Here is a 21,842-nt window from a genome sequence, read left to right on the forward strand (position 1 = left end):
GAGGAGGGAGAGGAGAAGGGTGTGTTTAGAAGTTGTGGGAGAGAGTTAGATCCGTGTGTTAGTGTGTTTGTGAAAGTGGTGTGTGTGTGTGTGTGTGTGTGTTGATAAAGGTGTAGGGTGTAGAGCAGTGGTTTTTCACACGAACGTACGATGGCTATCAAAAGGGAACATTCTTGGACGGCTTTATGAGCTACGAGAAGAAGTAGCAATATTTCTAGATTCAAAGCAGAAGGCAGACCTTCATGACAAACTCCAGTCAGAAGGCTTTCAGATAACTCTAGCTTACCTGATGGACATTTTTGAAGCATTGAATGCTGTGAACCTTAAACTACAAGAGAAAAACATCAACATCATCATGCATCATGACACCATTCGAGCCTTCATGGCCAAACTCGACCTCTGGAAATGTCGAATTCAGCAGGGAAATACAGCCAGTTTTAGGAACTTGGATTCTGCTGTCGCTCACAATAATCTTGACTCTGAGTTAAAGAAACAAATAATCACTCATCTAAGTGACTTGAAAGCAGAATTCATCAAATACTTCCCAGATATAGACGAGAAGCGTGAAGCCTGGAAATTCATCAGGAACCCATTTCAATGTACGTGAGGAAGCTGATGTTGCTGATGAAGTTCAGGAGGAGTTCCTTGAGTTGAGGTTCAACTCCACAGCTAAAGAAGACTTCAAAGATATGGATTTGGAGACGTTCTGGGTCAAGTACCTTCCAGTTTACCCTCTGATCTCACATCAGGCTCTTTGGATTCTAACAATGTTTGGATCCACGTATCTATGTGAAACTGCATTTTCCACGCTCGTTGCTATCAAAACCAAGTATGGAAACCGCCTGAACGTTGAAGGGGATTTACGTTGTGCACTCTCAAGCATTCGACCACGTATTCAAGATCTGGTAGCTAAGAAGCAGTGTCAAATATCTCACTAACCATGTATTCAAGATCTGGGAGCATTAAAACAGTGGTGTCAAATATCTCACTATATGTAATTCATGCTCAGTAAATGGACCAAAAAGGATTTTTCTTTTCTTTTTAAATCTGGGAGTGAAATTTGTCTATAGATACAAGGGGGGCGTGGAGGGAAAGAGCAGCTCTTAGAGGGGCGTGGTAGTTAAAAGGTTGAGAACCACTGGTGTAGAGGAAGGTGTGAGTGGGTGCGATAGGGTGTCTTGGGGGTGTGGAAGAGGCTGAATCACTGCTTTTGTGTTTGTGGAAGAGTAATTTGTGGAAAGGTGATGAAGGTGAAGGCGTAGGGTAGTGGAGGATGTGTGTGGAAGGAGCGGGGGGGGGGGGATAGAAATGTGTGTGTGTGTGTGTGTGTGTGTGTGTGTGTGTGTGTGTGTGTGTGTGTGTGTGTGTGTGTGTGTGTGTTTATTTAGCTAAGTTTCTTTCTGCTCTGTACTTTCTTTTTCTTAGTTTTTATCTCTTTTAATCTGTCTCTGCGTCTTCACATTTCGTCTTCTTTTTTTTTTCTCTATCTCTTCATTCTCTTTCTCCAGGTAATTCTTCCTTTCATTTTACTTTCCTTTCTCCTTCTTCCTCTTTCCTTCTTTTGTTTCTTTCTTACACTACTTCTCTCCCATTCATCTCTTTCCTGGCATTTCTTTCTTTCTCTCTATCTCCTCATTCTCTTTCTCTGGTAATTCTTCCTTTCATTTTACTTTCCTTTCTCCTCCTTCCTCTTTCCTTCTTTTGTTTCTTTCTCCCACCATTTCTATCTCATTCATCTCTCTCCTGGCATTTCTTTCTTTTATATTTCTCTCCCTTCGTCTTTCTCTGGTGATTCTTCCTTTTATTTTCCTTTCCTTTCTCCTCTTTCCTCTTCCCTTCTTTTGTTTCTTTCTTCCACCATTTCTCTCCCAATAATCTCTCTCTTGGGATTTATTTATTTCAATCTTTCTCTCCCTTCGTCTTTCTCTGGTGATTCTTTCTTTATTTTACTTTCCTTTCTCCTCCTCCCTCTTTCCTTCTTTTGTTTTTGTTTTTCTTCCACCATTTCTCTCTCATTCATCTCTCTCTTGGCATTTCTTCCTCTCTATCTTTCTCTCCCTTCGACTTTCACTATGATTCTTTCTTTATTCTTCCTCCTTTCCCTTATCTCCCATTTGTCTTTCTCTTGGTTTGTCCTTTTCTTTCTTTGTTTCTTCTCTTCTTTCTTTACTAAGCCGACTGGGAAATCTTTATCTAATTTTTTACCTCCCAACTTATCTGTGCTGTGTTGAAGTTTCTCTCTCTCTCTCTCTCTCTCTCTCTCTCTCTCTCTCTCTCTCTCTCTCTCTCTCTCTCTCTCTCTCTCTCTCTCTCTCTCTCTCTCTCTCTCTCTCTCTCTCTCTCTCTCTCTCTCTCTCTCTCTCTCTCTCTCTCTCTCTCTCTCTCTCTCTCTCTCTCTCTCTCTCTCTCTCTCTCCCGCTCTCTCTCACTTTCTCTCTCTTTCGGTTTAATCTCTCAATCTCTCTCTCCTCTCTCTCTCTCTCTCTCTCTCTCTCTCTCTCCTCTCTCTCTCTCTCTCTCTCTCTCCTTTTCTCTTTCTCTCTCTTCCTCTTTCATATTCCTCACTTTTCTCCTTTCTCCTTTCCTCCATTCTTCTCCTCTCTCTCTCTCTCTTCTCTTCTCTCCTCCTCTCTCTCTCTCCTCTCTCTCTCTCTCTCTCTCTCCTCTCTCTCTCTCTCTCTCTCTCTCTCTCTCTCTCTCTCTCCTCTCTCTTCTCTCTCTCTCTCTCTCTCTCCTCTCCCTCTTTCTCTCTCTCTCTCTCTCTCCTCTCCTCTCTCTCTCTTTCTCTCTCTTTATCTCTCTCTCCTCCTCTTTCTCTCTCTCTCTCTCTCCTCCCTCTCTCTCTCTCCCTCTCTCCTCTTTCTCTCTCTCTCCCTCCTCTCTCTCTATCTCTCTCTCTCTCTCTCTCCTCTCTCCTTTCCTCTCTCTTTCTCTCCTCCTCTCTCTCTCTCTTTCTCTCTTCCTTCCCTCTTTCTCTTTTCTCTTCCTTCCTCCCTCTCCTCTCTCTCCTTCTTCTCTCCCTCTTTCTCTCTCTCTCTCTCATTCCTTCCTTTCCTTCCTTCCCTCCTTCCCTTCTTTCCCTTCTTCCTTCCCTACCTCCTCTTCCTCTTCCTCCCTCTCCCATGCATTCCCTTCTTCCTTCTTCCCCTACACTCCCTCCTCCCTCCTTCCTTCTCTCCCTCCCTTCCTGTGTCACCCTCCCCTTCCCTTCCCCCCAGGTGGTGCCGGAGAGCGGTCGGGGGTGGCAGCTGTTCAGTGTGGAGGCCGGGGGGGGCGAGGGGGGCGGGGGGCACGAGGGGGGCGTCCTGAAGGCCCTCGTTCCCCTGGACTACGAGAACCCGGACCACCGCGGGGAGTTCCGCTTCAAGGTGCAGGTCACGGACAAGGTGAGGGGGGGGGGGGGGGATGAGTGGCTGGTTGATGGAATGAGTGATGGAGTGATTGTCCGACTGGTGGAATAAGTGACTGGCTGATAGAACGACTGTATGTGTGGCGGAATGACTGACTAGTGGAAGGAAGGAATGACTGGCTGGTGGAGTGACTGGCTGAAGGAATGAATGACTGGCTGGTGGAGTGACTGGCTGAAGGAATGAATGACTGGCTGGTGGAGTGACTTGCTGAAGGACGGAATGACTGGCTGGTGGAGTGACTGGCTGGTGGAGTGACTGGCTGAAAGACGGAATGACTGGCTGGTGGAGTGACTGGCTGAAGGAATGAATGACTGGCTGGTGGAGTGACTGGCTGAAGGAAGGAATGACTGGCTGGTGGAGTGACTGGCTGAAGGACGGAATGACTGGCTGGTGGAGTGACTGGCTGAAGGACGGAATGACTGGCTGGTGGAGTGACTGGCTGAAGGAAGGAATGACTGGCTGGTGGAGTGACTGGCTGAAGGAAGGAATGACTGGCTGGTGGAGTGACTGGCTGAAGGACGGAATGACTGGCTGGTGGAGTGACTGGCTGAAGGACGGAATGACTGGCTGGTGGAGTGACTGGCTGAAGGACGGAATGACTGGCTGGTGGAGTGACTGGCTGAAGGACGGAATGACTGGCTGGTGGAGTGACTGGCTGAAGGAAGGAATGACTGGCTGGTGGAGTGACTGGCTGAAGGAAGGAATGACTGGCTGGTGGAGTGACTGGCTGAAGGAAGGAATGACTGGCTGGTGGAGTGACTGGCTGAAGGACGGAATGACGGAATGACTGGCTGGTGGAGTGACTGGCTGAAGGACGGAATGACTGGCTGGTGGAGTGACTGGCTGAAGGAAGGAATGACTGGCTGGTGGAGTGACTGGCTGAAGGAATGAATGACTGGCTGGTGGAGTGACTGGCTGAAGGAATGAATGACTGGCTGGTGGAGTGACTGGCTGAAGGAAGGAATGACTGGCTGGTGGAGTGACTGGCTGGTGGAGTGACTGGCTGAAGGACGGAATGACTGGCTGGTGGAGTGACTGGCTGAAGGAATGAATGACTGGCTGGTGGAGTGACTGGCTGAAGGAATGAATGACTGGCTGGTGGAGTGACTGGCTGAAGGAATGAATGACTGGCTGGTGGAGTGACTGGCTGAAGGACGGAATGACTGGCTGGTGGAGTGACTGGCTGAAGGAATGAATGACTGGCTGGTGGAGTGACTGGCTGAAGGAAGGAATGACTGGCTGGTGGAGTGACTGGCTGAAGGAAGGAATGACTGGCTGGTGGAGTGACTGGCTGAAGGAATGAATGACTGGCTGGTGGAGTGACTGGCTGAAGGACGGAATGACTGGCTGGTGGAGTGACTGGCTGGTGGAGTGACTGGCTGAAGGACGGAATGACTGGCTGGTGGAGTGACTGGCTGAAGGACGGAATGACTGGCTGGTGGAGTGACTGGCTGGTGGAGTGACTGGCTGAAGGACGGAATGACTGGCTGGTGGAGTGACTGGCTGGTGGAGTGACTGGCTGAAGGACGGAATGACTGTCTGGTGGATTGACTGGCTGTGACTGGCTGGTGGAGTGACTGGCTGAAGGACGGAATGACTGGCTGGTGGAATGACTGGCTGAAGGACGGAATGACTGGCTGGTGGAGTGACTGGCTGAAGGACGGAATGACTGGCTGGTGGAGTGACTGGCTGAAGGACGGAATGACTGACTGGTGGAGTGACTGGCTGAAGGACGGAATGACTGACTGGTGGAGTGACTGGCTGAAGGAATGAATGACTGGCTGGTGGAGTGACTGGCTGAAGGACGGAATGACTGACTGGTGGAGTGACTGGCTGAAGGAAGGAATGACTGGCTGGTGGAGAGACTGGCTGAAGGACGGAATGACTGACTGGTGGAGTGACTGGCTGAAGGAATGAATGACTGGCTGGTGGAGTAACTGGCTGAAGGACGGAATGACTGGCTGGTGGAGTGACTGGCTGAAGGAATGAATGACTGGCTGGTGGAGTGACTGGCTGAAGGAATGAATGACTGACTGGTGGAGTGACTGGCTGAAGGACGGAATGACTGGCTGGTGGAGTGACTGGCTGAAGGAATGAATGACTGACTGGTGGAGTGACTGGCTGAAGGACGGAATGACTGGCTGGTGGAGTGACTGGCTGAAGGAATGAATGACTGACTGGTGGAGTGACTGGCTGAAGGAATGAATGACTGACTGGTGGAGTGACTGGCTGAAGGAATGAATGACTGACTGGTGGAGTGACTGGCTGAAGGACGGAATGACTGGCTGGTGGAGTGACTGGCTGAAGGAATGAATGACTGGCTGGTGGAGTGACTGGCTGAAGGACGGAATGACTGGCTGGTGGAGTGACTGGCTGAAGGAATGAATGACTGACTGGTGGAGTGACTGGCTGAAGGACGGAATGACTGGCTGGTGGAGTGACTGGCTGAAGGAATGAATGACTGGCTGGTGGAGTGACTGGCTGAAGGAATGAATGACTGACTGGTGGAGTGACTGGCTGAAGGAATGAATGACTGGCTGGTGGAGTGACTGGCTGAAGGACGGAATGACTGGCTGGTGGAGGGACTGGCTGAAGGACGGAATGACTGGCTGGTGGAGGGACTGGCTGAAGGACGGAATGACTGGCTGGTGGAGGGACTGGCTGAAGGACGGAATGACTGGCTGGTGGAGGGACTGGCTGAAGGACGGAATGACTGGCTGGTGGAGTGACTGGCCGAAGGAATGAATGACTGGCTGGTGGAGTGACTGGCTGAAGGAATGAATGACTGGCTGGTGGAGGGACTGGCTGACTGGTGGAATAAATGGCTGGAGAAGTGAGATAGTGTGATATGGAATGACTGACTGACAAGATGACTGACTGATGGAGTGAGGCAATATATTGTGAAATGACTGGCAAAGTGACTGACTGATTGATGGATTGATGGAATTACTGGTGACAAAATAGATGTATGTCCGATTGGTTAAATAACGTAACCAATACATGTAAAAGAAACTCAGCAGAACGTATTTTATTTTGCAAAACATACAGAAAAACGTAAATTATAATACAAATGTAACTCAACAGTCAGGGATTATGTAAACAAAGCACTCAGCGGCCTGTAAATATTTCCTAACTCCCTGAAGAAGAAAAAATTTTCTAATACAATGAAAATTTCCTGAAGAATGAGAATTGGGAGGAACTTTTTAAAACTTCCTGAGCGTCGTGATACTCAACTTGGCAGGAATTTCCGAATGAGAGAGAGAGAGAGAGAGAGAGAGAGAGAGAGAGAGAGAGAGAGAGAGAGAGAGAGAGAGAGATAGAAAAAGAAAAAGAAAGGGAGCGAAAGAAAGAAAACGATAGAGAAAGACTGAAAAGAAAGATATAAAGAAAGAAAGAAAAAGTGAGAGACATAGATGGAGAGAGAGAGAGAGAGAGAGAGAGAGAGAGAGAGAGAGAGAGAGAGAGAGAGAGAGAGAGAGAGAGAGAGATTTACATAGATTTACATAGAAAATCAGACCACACAGACCCCATGGTCCAGACTTGGTGGTCTGTCCTTAAACCTAAGTGATTTTACATTAATCAGAAGACTCCAAAACGTTGCACTTCTACTCTAGTTGATATTAAGTTGAAGGAAGTGACGGTCGAGCTTATTTTTGAAGGAGTCAATCGTGTTACACTGGACCACTGATGGTGGGAGCTTATTCCATTCTCGCACTACAACGTTGGTGAAGAAAAATTTGGTGCAGTCTGAATTTACTTGTCTACATCTGAGTTTTACGCCATTGTTCCTCGTGCGCAAAGTGTCATCGATCATAAACAATGTTGATCTGTCTACATTCGTGAAACCATTAAGTATTTTAAAACATTCGATCAATTTTCCTCGGAGGCGACGTTTCTCAAGAGAGAACATGTTAAGGGTAGAAAGCCTTTCTTCGTAGGATTTGTTGCGCAAGGAAGGGATCATTTTCGTTGCCCGACGCTGAACACTTTCTAATTTAGCAATATCCTTTGCAAGGTGGGGAGACCAAAACTGTACCGCATATTCCAAGTGGGGTCTGACTAAACTGTTGTAGAGCGGGAGTATTACATCTTTATTCTTAAATACAAAGTTTCTTTTAATGAAGCCCAACATTCTGTTCGCTTTATTTGCTGCATCGATGCATTGCTGTGAGAATTCGAGGTTTGACGCTATTTTGACCCCCAAGTCTTTGACGCATTGAACGCTTTTGAGTTTAACGCCGCGCATTTCGTAATCAAACTTCTTATTCCTCGTTCCAACTTGAAGGACCTGGCACTTGTCTACGTTAAAGGGCATCTCCCATCTATCCGACCAAGCTGAAATTTTGTGTAAATCCTCTTGGAGGCTTTGCCTGTCTTCGTCAGTGAGAAGCGAGTTACCAATCTTTGTGTCGTCTGCAAATTTACTAATGCGGTTATTGAGTCCAACATCCACGTCGTTGATGTAAATAATGAAGAGCACTGGGCCAAGAACCGAGCCCTGAGGGACGCAACTAGTGACCGGCGCCCACTCTGAGTTAAATCCGTCAATCACTACTCTTTGTTGTCTGTTGCTCAACCAATTCGCGATCCATTGGTTTACCTGACCGTCAATACCAATTTGCTTTAATTTGTAAAGTAATTTATGATGCGAGACTTTATCAAACGCTTTCTGGAAATCAAGATAGACTACGTCCAGTGATTTGGTTACGTCATAAACAGTGAAGAGGTCGTTATAAAAGGTTAATAGATTTGATAGGCAGGATCTTTTGTTTCGGAAGCCATGTTGTGAGTCCCCAATTAATGAGTGGCTTTCAAGGTAACTCACAATTTTGTCTCTAATTATGCCCTCAAGTAGCTTACCTACAACCGAAGTTAGACTAATGGGCCTGTAATTACCTGGTACTTTTTTGTCTCCTTTCTTAAAAATCGGTGTCACGTTAGCCTTTTTCCAATCTGAAGGGACAATGCCTTGTCGCAAGAACATATTGAATACGGTTGTGAGGGAGGAGAGTATTTCGCACTTTGTTTCTTTCAGCAGAGTTGGATATACTTTATCAGGTCCAGGACTTTTATTTGTTTTAAGTGATTTGAGGGCTTTAAGGACTTCATAGGGTTTTATTTCAAAGTTAGACAATGCATGCTCTGGATGTCCATTAGTACTGGTGTTGTGTGAGAGAGAGAGAGAGAGAGAGAGAGAGAGAGAGAGAGAGAGATTATATAAGTAGAATCCAGGTTAAAATTCATCGAGGAAAAGGAGAAAGGAATTTAATCGTGTCCAACTTTTCTTGTTTGTTTCCCGAATGTATAAATTTTCTCTCTTTCTGACTTTTAATTTCATCTGTTCTTTCTTATTTCCTCCTCTTCTTATTCTTTCTTCCTTCCTTCCTTCTTCTCTTTTTTCCCTTCTACCTTTTTCTCTTCTTCCCTCATTCATTCATTCATTTCTTTCTTGCCTTCCGTTTTCGTTCCATCCTTCCTCTTTTCCTTCCGTTCTTCCTTCTTTCCTTTCTTCCTTCTTCTCTTTTTTCCCTTCTACCTTTTTTCTCTCCTTCCTTCCTTCATTCATTCATTCATTCATTTCTTTCTTGCCTTCCGTTATTCGTTCCATCCTTCCTCTTTTCCTTCCATTCTTCCTTCTTTCCTCCCTTCCTTCCTTCCTTCCTTCCTTCTTCCTTTCCCCATTGTCTCTTCTCTACCTGCCGTCACCACTTCCTTTCTTTCCTTCCTTTCAAACTTCCTCTTCAATTTCTCATTTTCCCGTCACAAACTTTACAAAATCAGGAAAATGCCGGCGAAATGAGATGGGATGAGATGAAGAGGAGTGAGAGGAGGAGGAGGAGGAGGAGGAAGGGAAGATAGGGAAGGGGATATACATACATACATAAGGGGAAGGGAGGAGGGGGGTGGGGGGAGGGGAGGAGCAATAAGATAACTTCGGGTGTATCTTCAAGTTTCACCCGTTAATAAAAGTCAACATCCCCCCCCTCCCCCCCCACCGTCTTGTCCAGGCCGTGCAAGGGTGGCAGCAGCAGGGGCGGCAGGGGGGGGCGCAGGGCCACGTGGACGAGACGTGGGTGAGCGTGTGGGTGACGGACGCCAACGACAACACGCCCACGCTGAGCCACGCCCACGCCCACCGCACCCTGCCCGAGGACACGCCCATGGGGACGCGCCTGGCAGCCTTCCCCGCCCACGACGCCGACAAGGTGAGGGGGGAGGGAGGGGAGGGGAAGGGGTGTAGAGTGTCGGAGGGAGGAGGGGAGTTAGAGGGTGTGGTGAGGAGGAGGGAGAGAGGGAAAAAGGTGTAGAGTGTGGGGGGGAGAAGGAGGTGTGGAGGAAGCAAGAAGGAAAGAGGAATGTGTAGGAAGGGAGAAGAATGTGTAGAAGGAAGGGAAGAAGGAATGGGAAGGGAGAGGAATGTGTAGAGCGTCGAGGGAGGGAAGGGAGAGTTAGGTGTAGAGTGTGTGAGTGGATGAGAGAGGGAGAGGGAGAGGGAGATGTAGAGTGTGTGAGTGGATGAGAGAGGGAGAGGGAGAGGGATGTATAAAATGTGTGTGGAGAGGGGGAAGGAGGTGTAGAGCATGGGAGGGAAGGGAAGGGAAAGGGAGGTACTATTGTGTGGATAGACGGAGAGGGGGAGGGAGGTGTAGAGCATGGGAGGGAAGGAAAGGGAAAGGGAGGTACTATTGTGTGGATAGACGGAGAGGGGGAGGGAGGTGTAGGGTGCATGGGTGGGAGGGAGAGGGAGGTAAGATGCATGAGTAAGTGGGGGAGATTTACAAAGTGTTCCCTAAAGGCTCAGACCACTTACACCCAACACTTTAATCTATTCAAACAAAGTGGCAGTGTTCGCCAGGCTCTCTTGCTTGGCTGCCTTCCTCTCTGGCTCTCATGGGGGGGGTCTGTCTGTCACACATACTCTCGTTCTACATTATTAGCCTTAGCTCACCTCTATTACACGTGAGACAGTTTTGGTTGACACTTTTATACACAATTAATAAATTTCAAGAACATAATGGTCGCTGTTGTTATACGCTTCCTCCTCTCACACCAACTATTCTCAAAGGTCAAGGAGGGGATCAATCGGGTTCTTGTGAGTGTTTTTTTTAGGTTCACGGTACAGAGGAAGGGACACACTACCACCAGGGCCACAAATTTAGCCCTGGAAATGTTCATAACTCGTACGAAAGCCTTGGCAAATGTGTGAGCTTGGGCACGGAATGTTTAAGACAAGTTATGAGTCGTATTTTAAAACATTTCGTCGCCCAAGTTCACATATTTAACAAGGCTTTCATAGGAGTTGTGGGCATCTCCAGGAGTAGTTTTATGACCCTGGTGGTAGTTTGACCCTTCCTCTGCACCATGAACCTAAATAAACACTCATTAGAACCCGATTAACCCCATCTTTGATCTTTAGAAGTAGTTGATGTGGGAACTGTGTGTCTTATAATGCAGACATGCCCCAAACTCTCAGTCACTCCCCTGCCATACTTAGCACCAGTAGACTGATCAGTAGGTTTTTCAGCAAGATTTCCACCAGATTAGCACCAAGTTCCCAATCCCTGCAAGACAAACTGTGTTACGAGTGGAGTGTTACCGAGACAGTGACGTGGTGAAGTCTACGGACACAGCCAGCCACGTTTACATTACTCAGCGGTTCCCGTGATGGACAACGCTGACATCACAGGGCGTCTGCATATGACACAACACATGACACCCACCACCACTACCCCCTACCACCACCCCCACCATCACCACGCTACCACCATTACCCCTCCACCACCACCATCATCACCACCCTCCCCCATATCCCAGGACGGTCGGAGTCGCATCAGCTACGCCGTGGCCCCGGAGAGTAACCCGCGGGGCATATTCAGCGTGGACGGGGCCGGGGCGGTGCTGCTGGCCGGGGCGCTGGACCGGGAGACGCAGGCCGCCCACACGGTGCTGGTGTGGGCGGTGGATGACGGGGAGCCGCCCAGGACAGCCACCGCCACCCTTACCGTGAGTCAAAGAGGGAAGGAAAGAGGAGCTAAGGGAGGGAGATGGAAAAAAAAGAGTGTATATATGAATGTTTGTTTGTGTGGGTGAGTAAAAGACAGAGTGTGAATGACTAAAGAGATAGGAAGGTGAGGGTACTGAAGAAGAGAAAGAAAAAAGGGGAATAGAGTGAAGATGTATAGCCAAGATAAAGGAGAGTGAAAAAAGGATGCATCATGAAGAGAGAGGAGCGAGGAAAAGAGAAAGAATGTATAGAGAAGAGTGAATAAAATGAAGCGGAGTGTGAGAGAAAGAAGAAGTGTGTTGAGGGAGGAGAGAGTGAGGAAGGGATGAAGAAAAGGTGTAAATAGTAAAGAGATGGGAGAGAGAGAGAGAGAGAGAGAGAGAGAGAGAGAGAGAGAGAGAGAGAGAGAGAGAGAGAGAGAGAGAGAGAGAGAGAGAGAGAGAGAGAGAGAGAGAGAGAGAGAGAGAGAGAAAGAGAGAGAGAGAGAGAGAGAGAGAGAGAGAGAGAGAGATGGCTTTGTCCGTAGCTAATCAAACTCTCTCTATTATTTACCCTCCATGATAACACACAGACAACAGCCACATCAATAATACAAACATGGGCAGCTTTAGGTGATCCTTTTGACCTACTAGTGAAAGGGGGATCAACACCACTTCATTAAAATAACATTGTAAAGGAAGGGATGTATTTTTGGTCTGTCTTTCTGTCTCTCTCTCTCTCTCTCTCTCTCTCTCTCTCTCTCTCTCTCTCTCTCTCTCTCTCTCTCTCTCTCTCTCTCTCTCTCTCTCTCTCTCTCTCTCTCTCTCTCTCTCTCTCTCTCTTTTTTTTTTATTTAAACATGTTCAGTACATTAGTACATGGCAGTATTATTTGTCTATGCTAAAGTTCCCCCGACCGTTGGGGAGCTATTTAAAAGCTTCTGCCGATTATATTACACAATTATTATACAATATATTATACAATTATATATATACATATTTACGGTGGGTGTAGGAGTAGCCACCTGTGGGACGCAACCTTCATCTGCTGAGTGGACAGTTGTGTCACATCCACATCAGCAGTGAGGTTGTTCCACCACACCACCGCTGCGATGGAGAAGGCACGTTGGAGGTTGCATGAGCGGGCCATTGGCACTTCCAGGAGGGAGGCGTTGCTCAGCACCGTTCTCGTGCTGCGCTCAGACCTCCTCCAGGTAGCCCTCAGGTCCGTCAGGTGGGGCACTAGGCCCACTTGTGCCTTGTGTAGCACCGTCAGGGCAGCGACGCGGCGACGGTGCTCCAGGCTATTCAGCTGGTTCGTGGCTGGTCTTGCCCTTCCTTCGTGTGGGTGTTGTTGTTGTTGTTGTCGCTGTGTCTCCCACTGGCTCGGTCGGTGGTGCTGGGTGCCGTTGATGAGGCGTTCAGCCCTCCTCTGCACCTTGTCTTGCAGGTTGAGGTGGCAGCGGGCGCTGGCCATCCAGGTGAGCGGTGCATACTCCATCACTGGACGGACTTGTGCCTTATAGAGGGTGTTTAGGCCCTCAGCATCGAGGAGGTTCTTCATGCGGCGCAGGAGGTTCACCTTCTGGGAGGCTTTGTGCGCTACCCTTTCAAGGTGACGGTCAAACCGCAGCTGGGAGTCCACCTCCACGCCCAGGATGTCGACGCTGGCCTGCAGGAGGATGGTGTCGTTCCCGAATCTCAGTCTGCCGTGGAGTTGCCTCGCGTCCTCCCGAGAACGTGATATTACCATGGCCAGGGTTTTGTCAGGGGCAAACCACCTCTTGCCACCTCTTTCCCCAGGCCACTATGTCTGCCAACTGTCTGTTGACGGACTCTATCTCTCCTCTTCCTCCCTCTCTCTCTGAAGAGGGTGCTCTCTCTCTCTCTCTCTCTCTCTCTCTCTCTCTCTCTCTCTCTCTCTCTCTCTCTCTCTCTCTCTCTCTCTCTCTCTCTCTCTCTCTCTCTCTCTCTCTCTCTCTCTCTCCCTCTCTCTCTCTCTCTCTCTCTCTCTCTCTCTCTCTCTCTCTCTCTCTCTCTCTCTCTCTCTCTCTCTCTCTCTCTCTCTCTCTCTCTCTCTCTCTCTCTCTCTCTCTCTCTCTCTCTCTCTCTCTCTCTCTCTCTCTCTCTCTCTCTCTCTCTCTCTCTCTTACCCCATAGGTCAACGTGACGGATGTGAACGACAACGCGCCGTTCCTCCGAGAGCCGCGTGAAGTGACGGTGCAGGAGAACGCGGGGCCCAGGGAGGTGGCGCGGGTCAGGCTGGGGGACCGGGACAGCTGGGGGGAGGGTCACGGCCCCCCCTTCACCCTGGCCCTGGACCCCCGCGCCCCCCCCCACGTGGCCGCAGTGATACAGGTGACGCAGGATCCAGGTAAGATGATTGTTTGCTTTTAATATTGTCAACAAACACTACAGGTAAACACACAGTAATCAACAAGCCCTTCGACAGGTAACTCAGTCTTCCCTTTTGTCTGTTATTTCATCTTGATCTGTCCCTTTATCTATCGGCCAATCTGTCCATCTGTCTTCGTATCTGTCTGTGTATCTAACTGTTCATCCATCCATCTATCTGTGTATCTATCCATTGCTTTCCATCTATCCTAGTATCTATTTGTCTACCTGTCCATCTATCCACCTGTTTGTGTGTCTATTTATCTGTCTGTCCTATCCATCTCTTCCCTTATAACACACAACAACCACCTCTTTGGATTCTTTTTGGGAGCAGCGAGTAGCGGGCTTTTTTTATTATTGTTTCCTTATTTTGTGCCCTTGAGCTGTCTCCTTTGTTTAAAAAGAAACATAATCACACTAATCACATAACTACACTAATGTACACTACACTAAACTACACTAATCACACTAAACTACACTAATCACATAACTACACTAATCACATAACTACACTAATCACACGTTACTAATTTCTTCCTCACCTAACCACATAACTCCCTTCTATAGTATTTGTTTTGTTTGTTTGTGTCTATCTTCCCATCCACCTAATCTGCGTTCCTTCTTAACCCGTCCGCTGCGATTGGTACGGATTTCACCTTCACTGGCAGCCTGATAACATATAGTCCCAGGTCTTTCTCTGCCTCTGTGGTGAATAGTGGAGTGTTTCCCATGTGGTATTGGTATGCTGGATATCCCCTCCCAAGGTGCAGGGCTTTACATTTTTCTTCATTGAATTGTAGCAGCCACTTCTTGTTCCATTCTTGTGGCTTGGTGATGTCTTCTGGTAGGAAATCCGCAGTCAACGGGTTAATGCCAATAACACACAAGTGAGAGGTAACCATGCAATCTTGACCCCTTCATGGTATCTATAGTCCTAATCCCTTCTACAGGTAACTTTGATCATAACCCTCCCACAGGTAGCTAGTCAAACCCTTCCTCAGGTATTTATAGTCTTCCCTTCCACAGGTAACTAGTCTTAACCCATCCTCAGGTAACTATAAAGGATTTCAGAGGCTGTGCGGCCTCGTTTTTTGGGAATAATATCGTAACGAACAATCGTATCGGTACGAGATTTTGCGACAGTGTATTTCACACACTGCCTTAATTTTGAAGGGTATCGCCAACCGCCACAAGTAGAGAATAAAGGCACTTGTCCCTATACCAAGAGGGTAAAGTCATCAGTGTCAGGCAAAGATACGAACACAACTACCAGAGGCTCCGCCCACCTTGTTCCTCTTCCCTCCATCTCCCGCCACCTCCCGTCTCACTCTCTCTCTCTCTCTCTCTCTCTCTCTCTCTCTCTCTCTCTCTCTCTCTCTCTCTCTCTCTCTCTCTCTCTCTCTCTCTCTCTCTCTCTCTCTCTCTCTCTCTCTCTCTCTCTCTCTCTCTCTCTCTCTCTCTCTCTCTCTCTGGAAGATACATACATACTCGAGAATGATTTTTTTTTTTCAATTAAGGCATGCTTGATGTGATACTGGGACTTTAATTTTGAGCATAGTGATACACATCTGGGCCGTGGACGTAATGACATGTGAGAGTAGGGTGAGGTGGTAAATGATGACTACCATGATTGATGGTAGAACGATTGCTCGCTTGTATTTGTTTCTCTCTCGTTTGTTTTTTGTTGTTTTCCTTTTTGCTACCTTTCTTCGTCACCTGACTTTGACTCGCGGCACCAGTCGTCAAGTGTATCCTTAGTAAACCAAGAGTGTCCTTGCCATCACTATATTGTATAAAGTTCCTTAATATAAGCCTCATAACCCAGTGTCCCTCATCCACACTCAGTGATTCACTTTTAGTACTACCTCAAACATTTTATACCTTCGCAATTCTTCCCGTTACCATACTTTCAGCTCTTCCCTGACAATAAAATTAATAGCACCACTATAATTTGGCGATAAGAGCACCATTACTTTTATCAGTAGGTACATGCTATACAATAGCCCTACGAAAACGTACACCATAAACCACCAAACCACTACGCTACCAATAGTTACGGAGGTAATTAGGCTATGTAAGTAACACGTTACCCTACTCTCAACTTTATTTAAAGGATGCCTATCAGTATTAGAAAGAGTATATAACGCCACTACAATTAATGCATGCCTTTCATTCATTATAGTTACGAAGCTACATGAGAGAGAGAGAGAGAGAGAGAGAGAGATATTGAGGGAGAAGGGAGGAGGCGGGAGATGGAGGGAATAGGAACAAGGTGGGCGGAGCCTCTGGTAGTTGTGTTCGTATCTTTGCCTGACACTGATGACTTTACCCTCTTGGTATAGGGACAAGTGCCTTTATTCTCTACTTGTGGCGGTTGGCGATACCCTTCAAAATTAAGGCAGTGTGTGAAATACACTGTCGCAAAATCTCGTACCGATACGATTGTTCGTTACGATATTATTCCCAAAAAACGAGGCCGCACAGCCTCTGAAATCCTTAGTAGTCAGACCCTTCCACAGGTAATTAGTGCTTTTAATCCCTTCCCCAGGCTACCACAGTCACCTTTTTCTCCCTCCTCAGGCGGCGACGAGGGGCGGGGCGTGGGCGTGGTGGGCACCCGAGCGTCGCTGGACCGGGAGGCGGGGCGGGTGGTGCTGGTGCCCCTGGTGGTTGGGGACGCAGGGCGGCCCCTCCCCCGCACCGCCACTGTCACCCTCACCCTGCACGTGGGGGACGAGAACGACAACCCCATGATGCCCGCCGCCAAGACCGTGGCGGCCCACGTGTGTGTGTGTGTGTGTGTATTTACCTAGTTGTGAAATACAGGAAAACAGCCGTACTAGGCTCGTGCTGTCCCGTCTCCATAACGCTCATTATCCAGTTTGGCTTTAAATTCATGAATCGTTTCTGCACACAGTCTCCTCATCAAGTCCATTCCATGTTGTTATGCTTCTGTATGGAAAACTGTACTTCTTGACGTCTCTCCTACAGACGCTCTTCTTCAATTTTTTACTATTCCCTCTTGTCTCACTTCTGTCACGTACCACTAAGTTTCCCCTGTCCAATTTCTCCAATCCCTCTTGTATCCTGTATAATGGTATTAGGTCCCCTCTCTCTCTTCTTTTTTCCAATGTTGTTAGTCCCAATTTCTCCAGTCTTTCTTCATAAGTATGTTCTCTCAGAGTTTCTGGTAGTTTAGTCGCTGCTCTTTGTATTCTTTCCAACTTTCTAATTTCTTTCTTCAATCTAGGTGACCACACTAATGCTGCATATTCTAGTCTTGGACGTATCATCGATGTTATTAGTTTCTTCACCATTTCTTCATCTAGATATGTAAATGCTGCTTTTATGTTTTTAAGAAGATTGTATTTTTCCCCAGTTATCCAGTTTATATACTTTCCAAAGGATAACTTGTCTGTTATTGTCACTCCCAGATCTTTTTCCTCTGTTTTTTTCATGATTCTTTCGTTACTCAGAGAGTAGTTCCCCGATATTCGACTACTGGTCTTTCCAAACTCCATCACACTACACTTCTTTGTATTGAATGTCATTCCCCATTTGTGTGACCATTCGCTTATTTTATCGAGAGGCTCAGGGCTACACAGTCTTCTTCATTAGCCACCCTCCTCATTATTTTAGCATCATCAGCAAACATTCATATAGCTTGTCACCCCTTCTGTCATGTCATTTATATATATATATATATATATATATATATATATATATATATATATATATATATATATATATATATATATATATATATATATATATATATATATATATATATATATATATATATATATATATATATATATATATATATATATATATATATATATATATATATATATATATATATATATATATATATATATATATATATATATATATATATTGCAGATATAATCGGAGCCAACACTGATCCTTGGGGGACTCCACTAGTCACTTCCGTCCAGCTTGATTTATGGTTCTTAATTACTGTTCTCATTTCTCTCTCCGTTAAAAAGTCTATAATCCAATCCAACATTGAACCTCCCAGCCCTCCAACATGAATGAGTTTCCATATTAATCTCTTGTGGGGCACTTTATCAAATGCTTTCTTTAAGTCCAGATACACGCAATATGCCCAACTGTCCCTCTCCTGTATATCAATTACTCTTGAATAGAAGCTTATCAGATTAGTTACACATGATCGTCCTCCTCTGAATCCGAATTGACTATTTGTTAATATACTGTTGCTTTCTAAATATTCCACCCATCTGTTTTTTGTAATTTTCTCACACATCTTGGCTACTACACTTGTTAATGACACTGGTCTATAGTTCAACGGATCTTCTTTAATTCCTCATTTATATATTGGGATGATGTTAGCCCGTTTTCAGTCCATTGGTACCTTCCCTTGTGCTAGTGATACATTAATCAAGTTGCTCAACTTTTCAGCTATATGCTGGTTACACTCTTTTAGCACCCAATTTGATATACCATCCGGCCCTGCCGATTTCCTCGCATCCAGTTCTTCCAATAATTTTCTAACTTCATCTGTTGATGTTCGTATCCTTTCCTTTCCAACTCTATTCCTATTCCCCGGCACTGCATCTACACCTTCAAACTCACTCTCCCTTGTCAACACTGTTTGGAAACAGTTATTCATCACTTCCACTATTTCACTTATACTATCAAAAGTTTCACCATTAACTTTAACTTCCTGGAACTCATCTCTATTTTTCAGTTTTCCATTTATGAACTTATAAAACAGGTTTGGCTGGTCTTTGCACTTATCCACAATATTTTTCTCAAAATTCCTTTTTTCTTCTCTTCTTATGTGTTTATTCCCATACTTGTTTACCCCATACTAACCCTCCCCACTCCCCCCCCAGGCCGCCCCCGGGTCTCCGCCCCCCCAGCCCCCCGTGGTGCCCCTGGGCCGGGTGTACGTGCGGGACCCTGACGACTGGGACGCCGCCTCCAAGCGCTACGCCTGGCGGGGGCCGCCCCACCCCGCCTTCACCCTGGACCCTGCCACGGGGCACCTCACCATGGGGGCCGCCACGCAGGAGGGGAGGTGAGGGGGAGAGGGGGGTAAGGGATGAACAGGAACACTGGGAGAGGCAGGGGGTAGATAAGAGGAAAAGAAAGAGATAGATGAGGATAAGGGAGAGGCAGGGAGGGAGGAAAAGGAAAAGGAAGTGAGAGGAAGGAGAGAAACTGATAGACAAGAAAAAAAGGAAGAAGTAGAAAGGAGGGAAGGAAGTGAGAGACAGGGAGAGAGGAGGTGATAAGAGAGAAGAGAAGGGAGACTAAAGCAATAGTGAGACCAAGCTTGGCGAGGGAGTGGCTGAGAGGGAAGGGAGAGAGCGTGACCCTTTGAACCTGTCCCAAGTGTAAAAAAGAAGAAGAGGTATAAGGGATAAGAAAAGGGAGAAAGTAAAACAGACAGAAAGGGAGGAAGTAAAGCATAGCAACTCTATTTTATAGGAGCAGTGATTTACAAGCTTTTTTTTCCTTCAGCTGTTTACTGTAAAAAAAAAATAGTACAGAGGAGGGGGGGGAGGGAGGGAGAGTGACCCTTCCAGTCCACCCCAAAGTGACTGATGATAGTGAGGCTTGGGAATGACACACAGAGGAGGGAGGGAGGGAGAGTGACGCTTCCAATCAAACCCCAAAGTGACAGTGATGATAGTGACCTGTTTCTCCCTTACCTTTTGCCCTTTACCTGTTACCTGTTCGCCCTCATTACAGGTACGAGTTGGCGTTCAGCGTGAGTGACGAGGCGCAGGGCCAGGTGGGTGTGGAGGCCAACGTGACGGTGGAGGTGCGGGCCGTGAGTGCCAGCGCGGCCGAGGGTGCCACGCCCCTCACACTGGAAGCACCGCCGCGCCAGGTGGTGAGGGAGCAGGTGAGGGGGAGAGGGATGGGCGTAGGGAGAGGAGGAGGGAGAGCGAGGAGAGGGGAGGTTGATGGGAAGGGTGAAGGGAGTATTTGAGGGATAGGAAAAGGAGGAAGAAAAGGAATAGGAAAGGGGGAGAAGGTGAGGGAGAGAGATAAGAGAAGATGAGGTTGATGGAGATGGTGAGAAATGGAAGAATGGAGTATTTTAGGGATAAGAAAAGGAAGAGGAGGAGGAAAGCAGAAGGGAAAACAGAGGAAAATGGCTAAAGAAGATGAGACACAAAGAATAGCGAAGAAATACATGGGAAGATAATTTAGAGAAGAAGAAAAGAGAGGAAAGTCAAGGTAAATTAAAAAGTAGAAATAAGTAGGAAATTTAAGGAAGAGAAAACATGAACCAAAAAAGAGAGAGAGAGAGTTATATTGAAAGGAAAAGAAGAAAGGAAATATCTAATGGGATGTCTAAGAAGAAGGAAATTAAAAAGAAAAGGGTAAAAATAAAGAAAACAAGAGAAAATAAAGGGAAAAGGCAGCAAGAATAAGGGAAGAGAAGGAAAAGGAGGAGTGTGATTTGAGAGGTGGAAGAAAAGAACAGGAAAATGAGGAAAAAAATAGGAATAAAAACAAAAAAATAGGTAGTAGAATAATCCACATCAATTTTTTTTTCATCTCTTATGCTATTTATTTTATTTATTTTATTTCATCTTATTTATTTATTTTTATATTTATTTTTTTATTTTTTTTATTTATTTATTTATTTATTTATTTATTTATTTATTTATTTATTTATTTATTTATTTTTTATTTTTTTTGTGTGTGTGTGTGTCAAGCAGTAACCAATTCCTTCCGTCAGGGCGGCGAGTCAGTGCTGAGCCGTCTGGTGGAGGCCGCGGGTGTGTGGGTGACGGGGGGCGGCGCGGGGGTGGTGGCGGTGTGTGTGGAGCCGCTGGGGACCGAGCCACACCAGCACACCAGGGTCTGGCTCGCCGCTCCATCATCCACACCATCATCCACTTCCACTCACTCCAGTTCATCATCGTCATCTTCGTCTTTTTGCGCCTCCTCCTCATCATCTCCACCAGGTCACTGTCTCCAAGATCTCCTCCTTCTTCATCGGGACAAGGTAGGAATGTGTTTATTTTATTTTTCTTTCTTTCTTTCTTTTTTTTTTTTTTTGTGTGTGTGTGTAAAGTGTAAGAAGATTTGTGTTTACCCTCAATCCCGCAATGTTCTATCTCTAAGTTTTCATTGCATTATTATCACATTTTTGTTATTGTTGTGTTATTTATTTAGTCAGACATCTTTGTAGTCAGCATTTTCTATGTTTGCTATTGTTATCATCTCCGTCCTCCTCCTTTTCCTCATCTTGTATTCACTGCAAACAATATAGAATCAAAGATGTGTAAATTTAATCAACTCCTTCTCCATATCTTTTTTCCTCTAGAGCACAGTTTTTACAAACCATTTACCCATTTTCCTTTTTTCCTTCTTTTCACTATGGAATAAAACACACAATCCCTAACTTCTTCTTTTTTCTTCCTCCTCCCTATTTATTCACCATCAACACACTGCCACATTCCTAACTAACACCTCCTCTTCTCCTCCCCCCACACCAACTAACACCTCCTCTTCTCCTCCCCCCATACCAACTAACACCTCCTCTTCTCCTCCCCCCCACACCAACTAACACCTCCTCTTCTCCTCCCGCCCACACCAACTAACACTTCCTCTTCTCCTCCCCCCATACCAACTAACACCTCCTCTTCTCCTCCCCCCCACACCAACTAACACCTCCTCTTCTCCTCCCCCCCACACCAACTAACACCTCCTCTTCTCCTCCCCCACCAACTAACACCTCCTCTTCTCCTCCCCCCATACCAACTAACACCTCCTCTTCTCCTCCCCCCATACCAACTAACACCTCCTCTTCTCCCCCCCACACCAACTAACACCTCCTCTTCTCCTCCCCCCCATACCAACTAACACCTCCTCTTCTCCTCCCCCCCATACCAACTAACACCTCCTCTTCTCCCCCCCATACCAACAAACACCTCCTCTTCTCCTCCCCCATACCAACTAACACTTCCTCTTCTCCTCCCCCCATACCAACTAACACCTCCTCTTCTCCTCCCCCCCATACCAACTGACACCTCCTCTTCTCCC

General features: G+C 46.7%; 1 protein-coding gene across 1 annotated transcript in view; it reads left to right on the forward strand.

Annotated features, from left to right (window-relative positions):
* Nucleotides 1-21,842, forward strand: part of LOC127010203 (putative neural-cadherin 2) — a 139,588-nt gene that overhangs the window by 101,086 nt on the left and 16,660 nt on the right. Inside the window, 8 exon segments of the mRNA XM_050884082.1 lie at nt 3,219-3,386; nt 9,419-9,616; nt 11,226-11,414; nt 13,554-13,767; nt 16,368-16,570; nt 18,668-18,852; nt 19,530-19,686; nt 20,533-20,802. Of these exon segments, the coding sequence (XP_050740039.1) occupies nt 3,219-3,386; nt 9,419-9,616; nt 11,226-11,414; nt 13,554-13,767; nt 16,368-16,570; nt 18,668-18,852; nt 19,530-19,686; nt 20,533-20,802 (1,584 nt within the window).

The sequence above is a fragment of the Eriocheir sinensis genome, chromosome 42, assembly GCF_024679095.1.
Source record: "Eriocheir sinensis breed Jianghai 21 chromosome 42, ASM2467909v1, whole genome shotgun sequence".
NCBI classification, from domain to species: Eukaryota; Metazoa; Arthropoda; class Malacostraca; order Decapoda; family Varunidae; genus Eriocheir; species Eriocheir sinensis.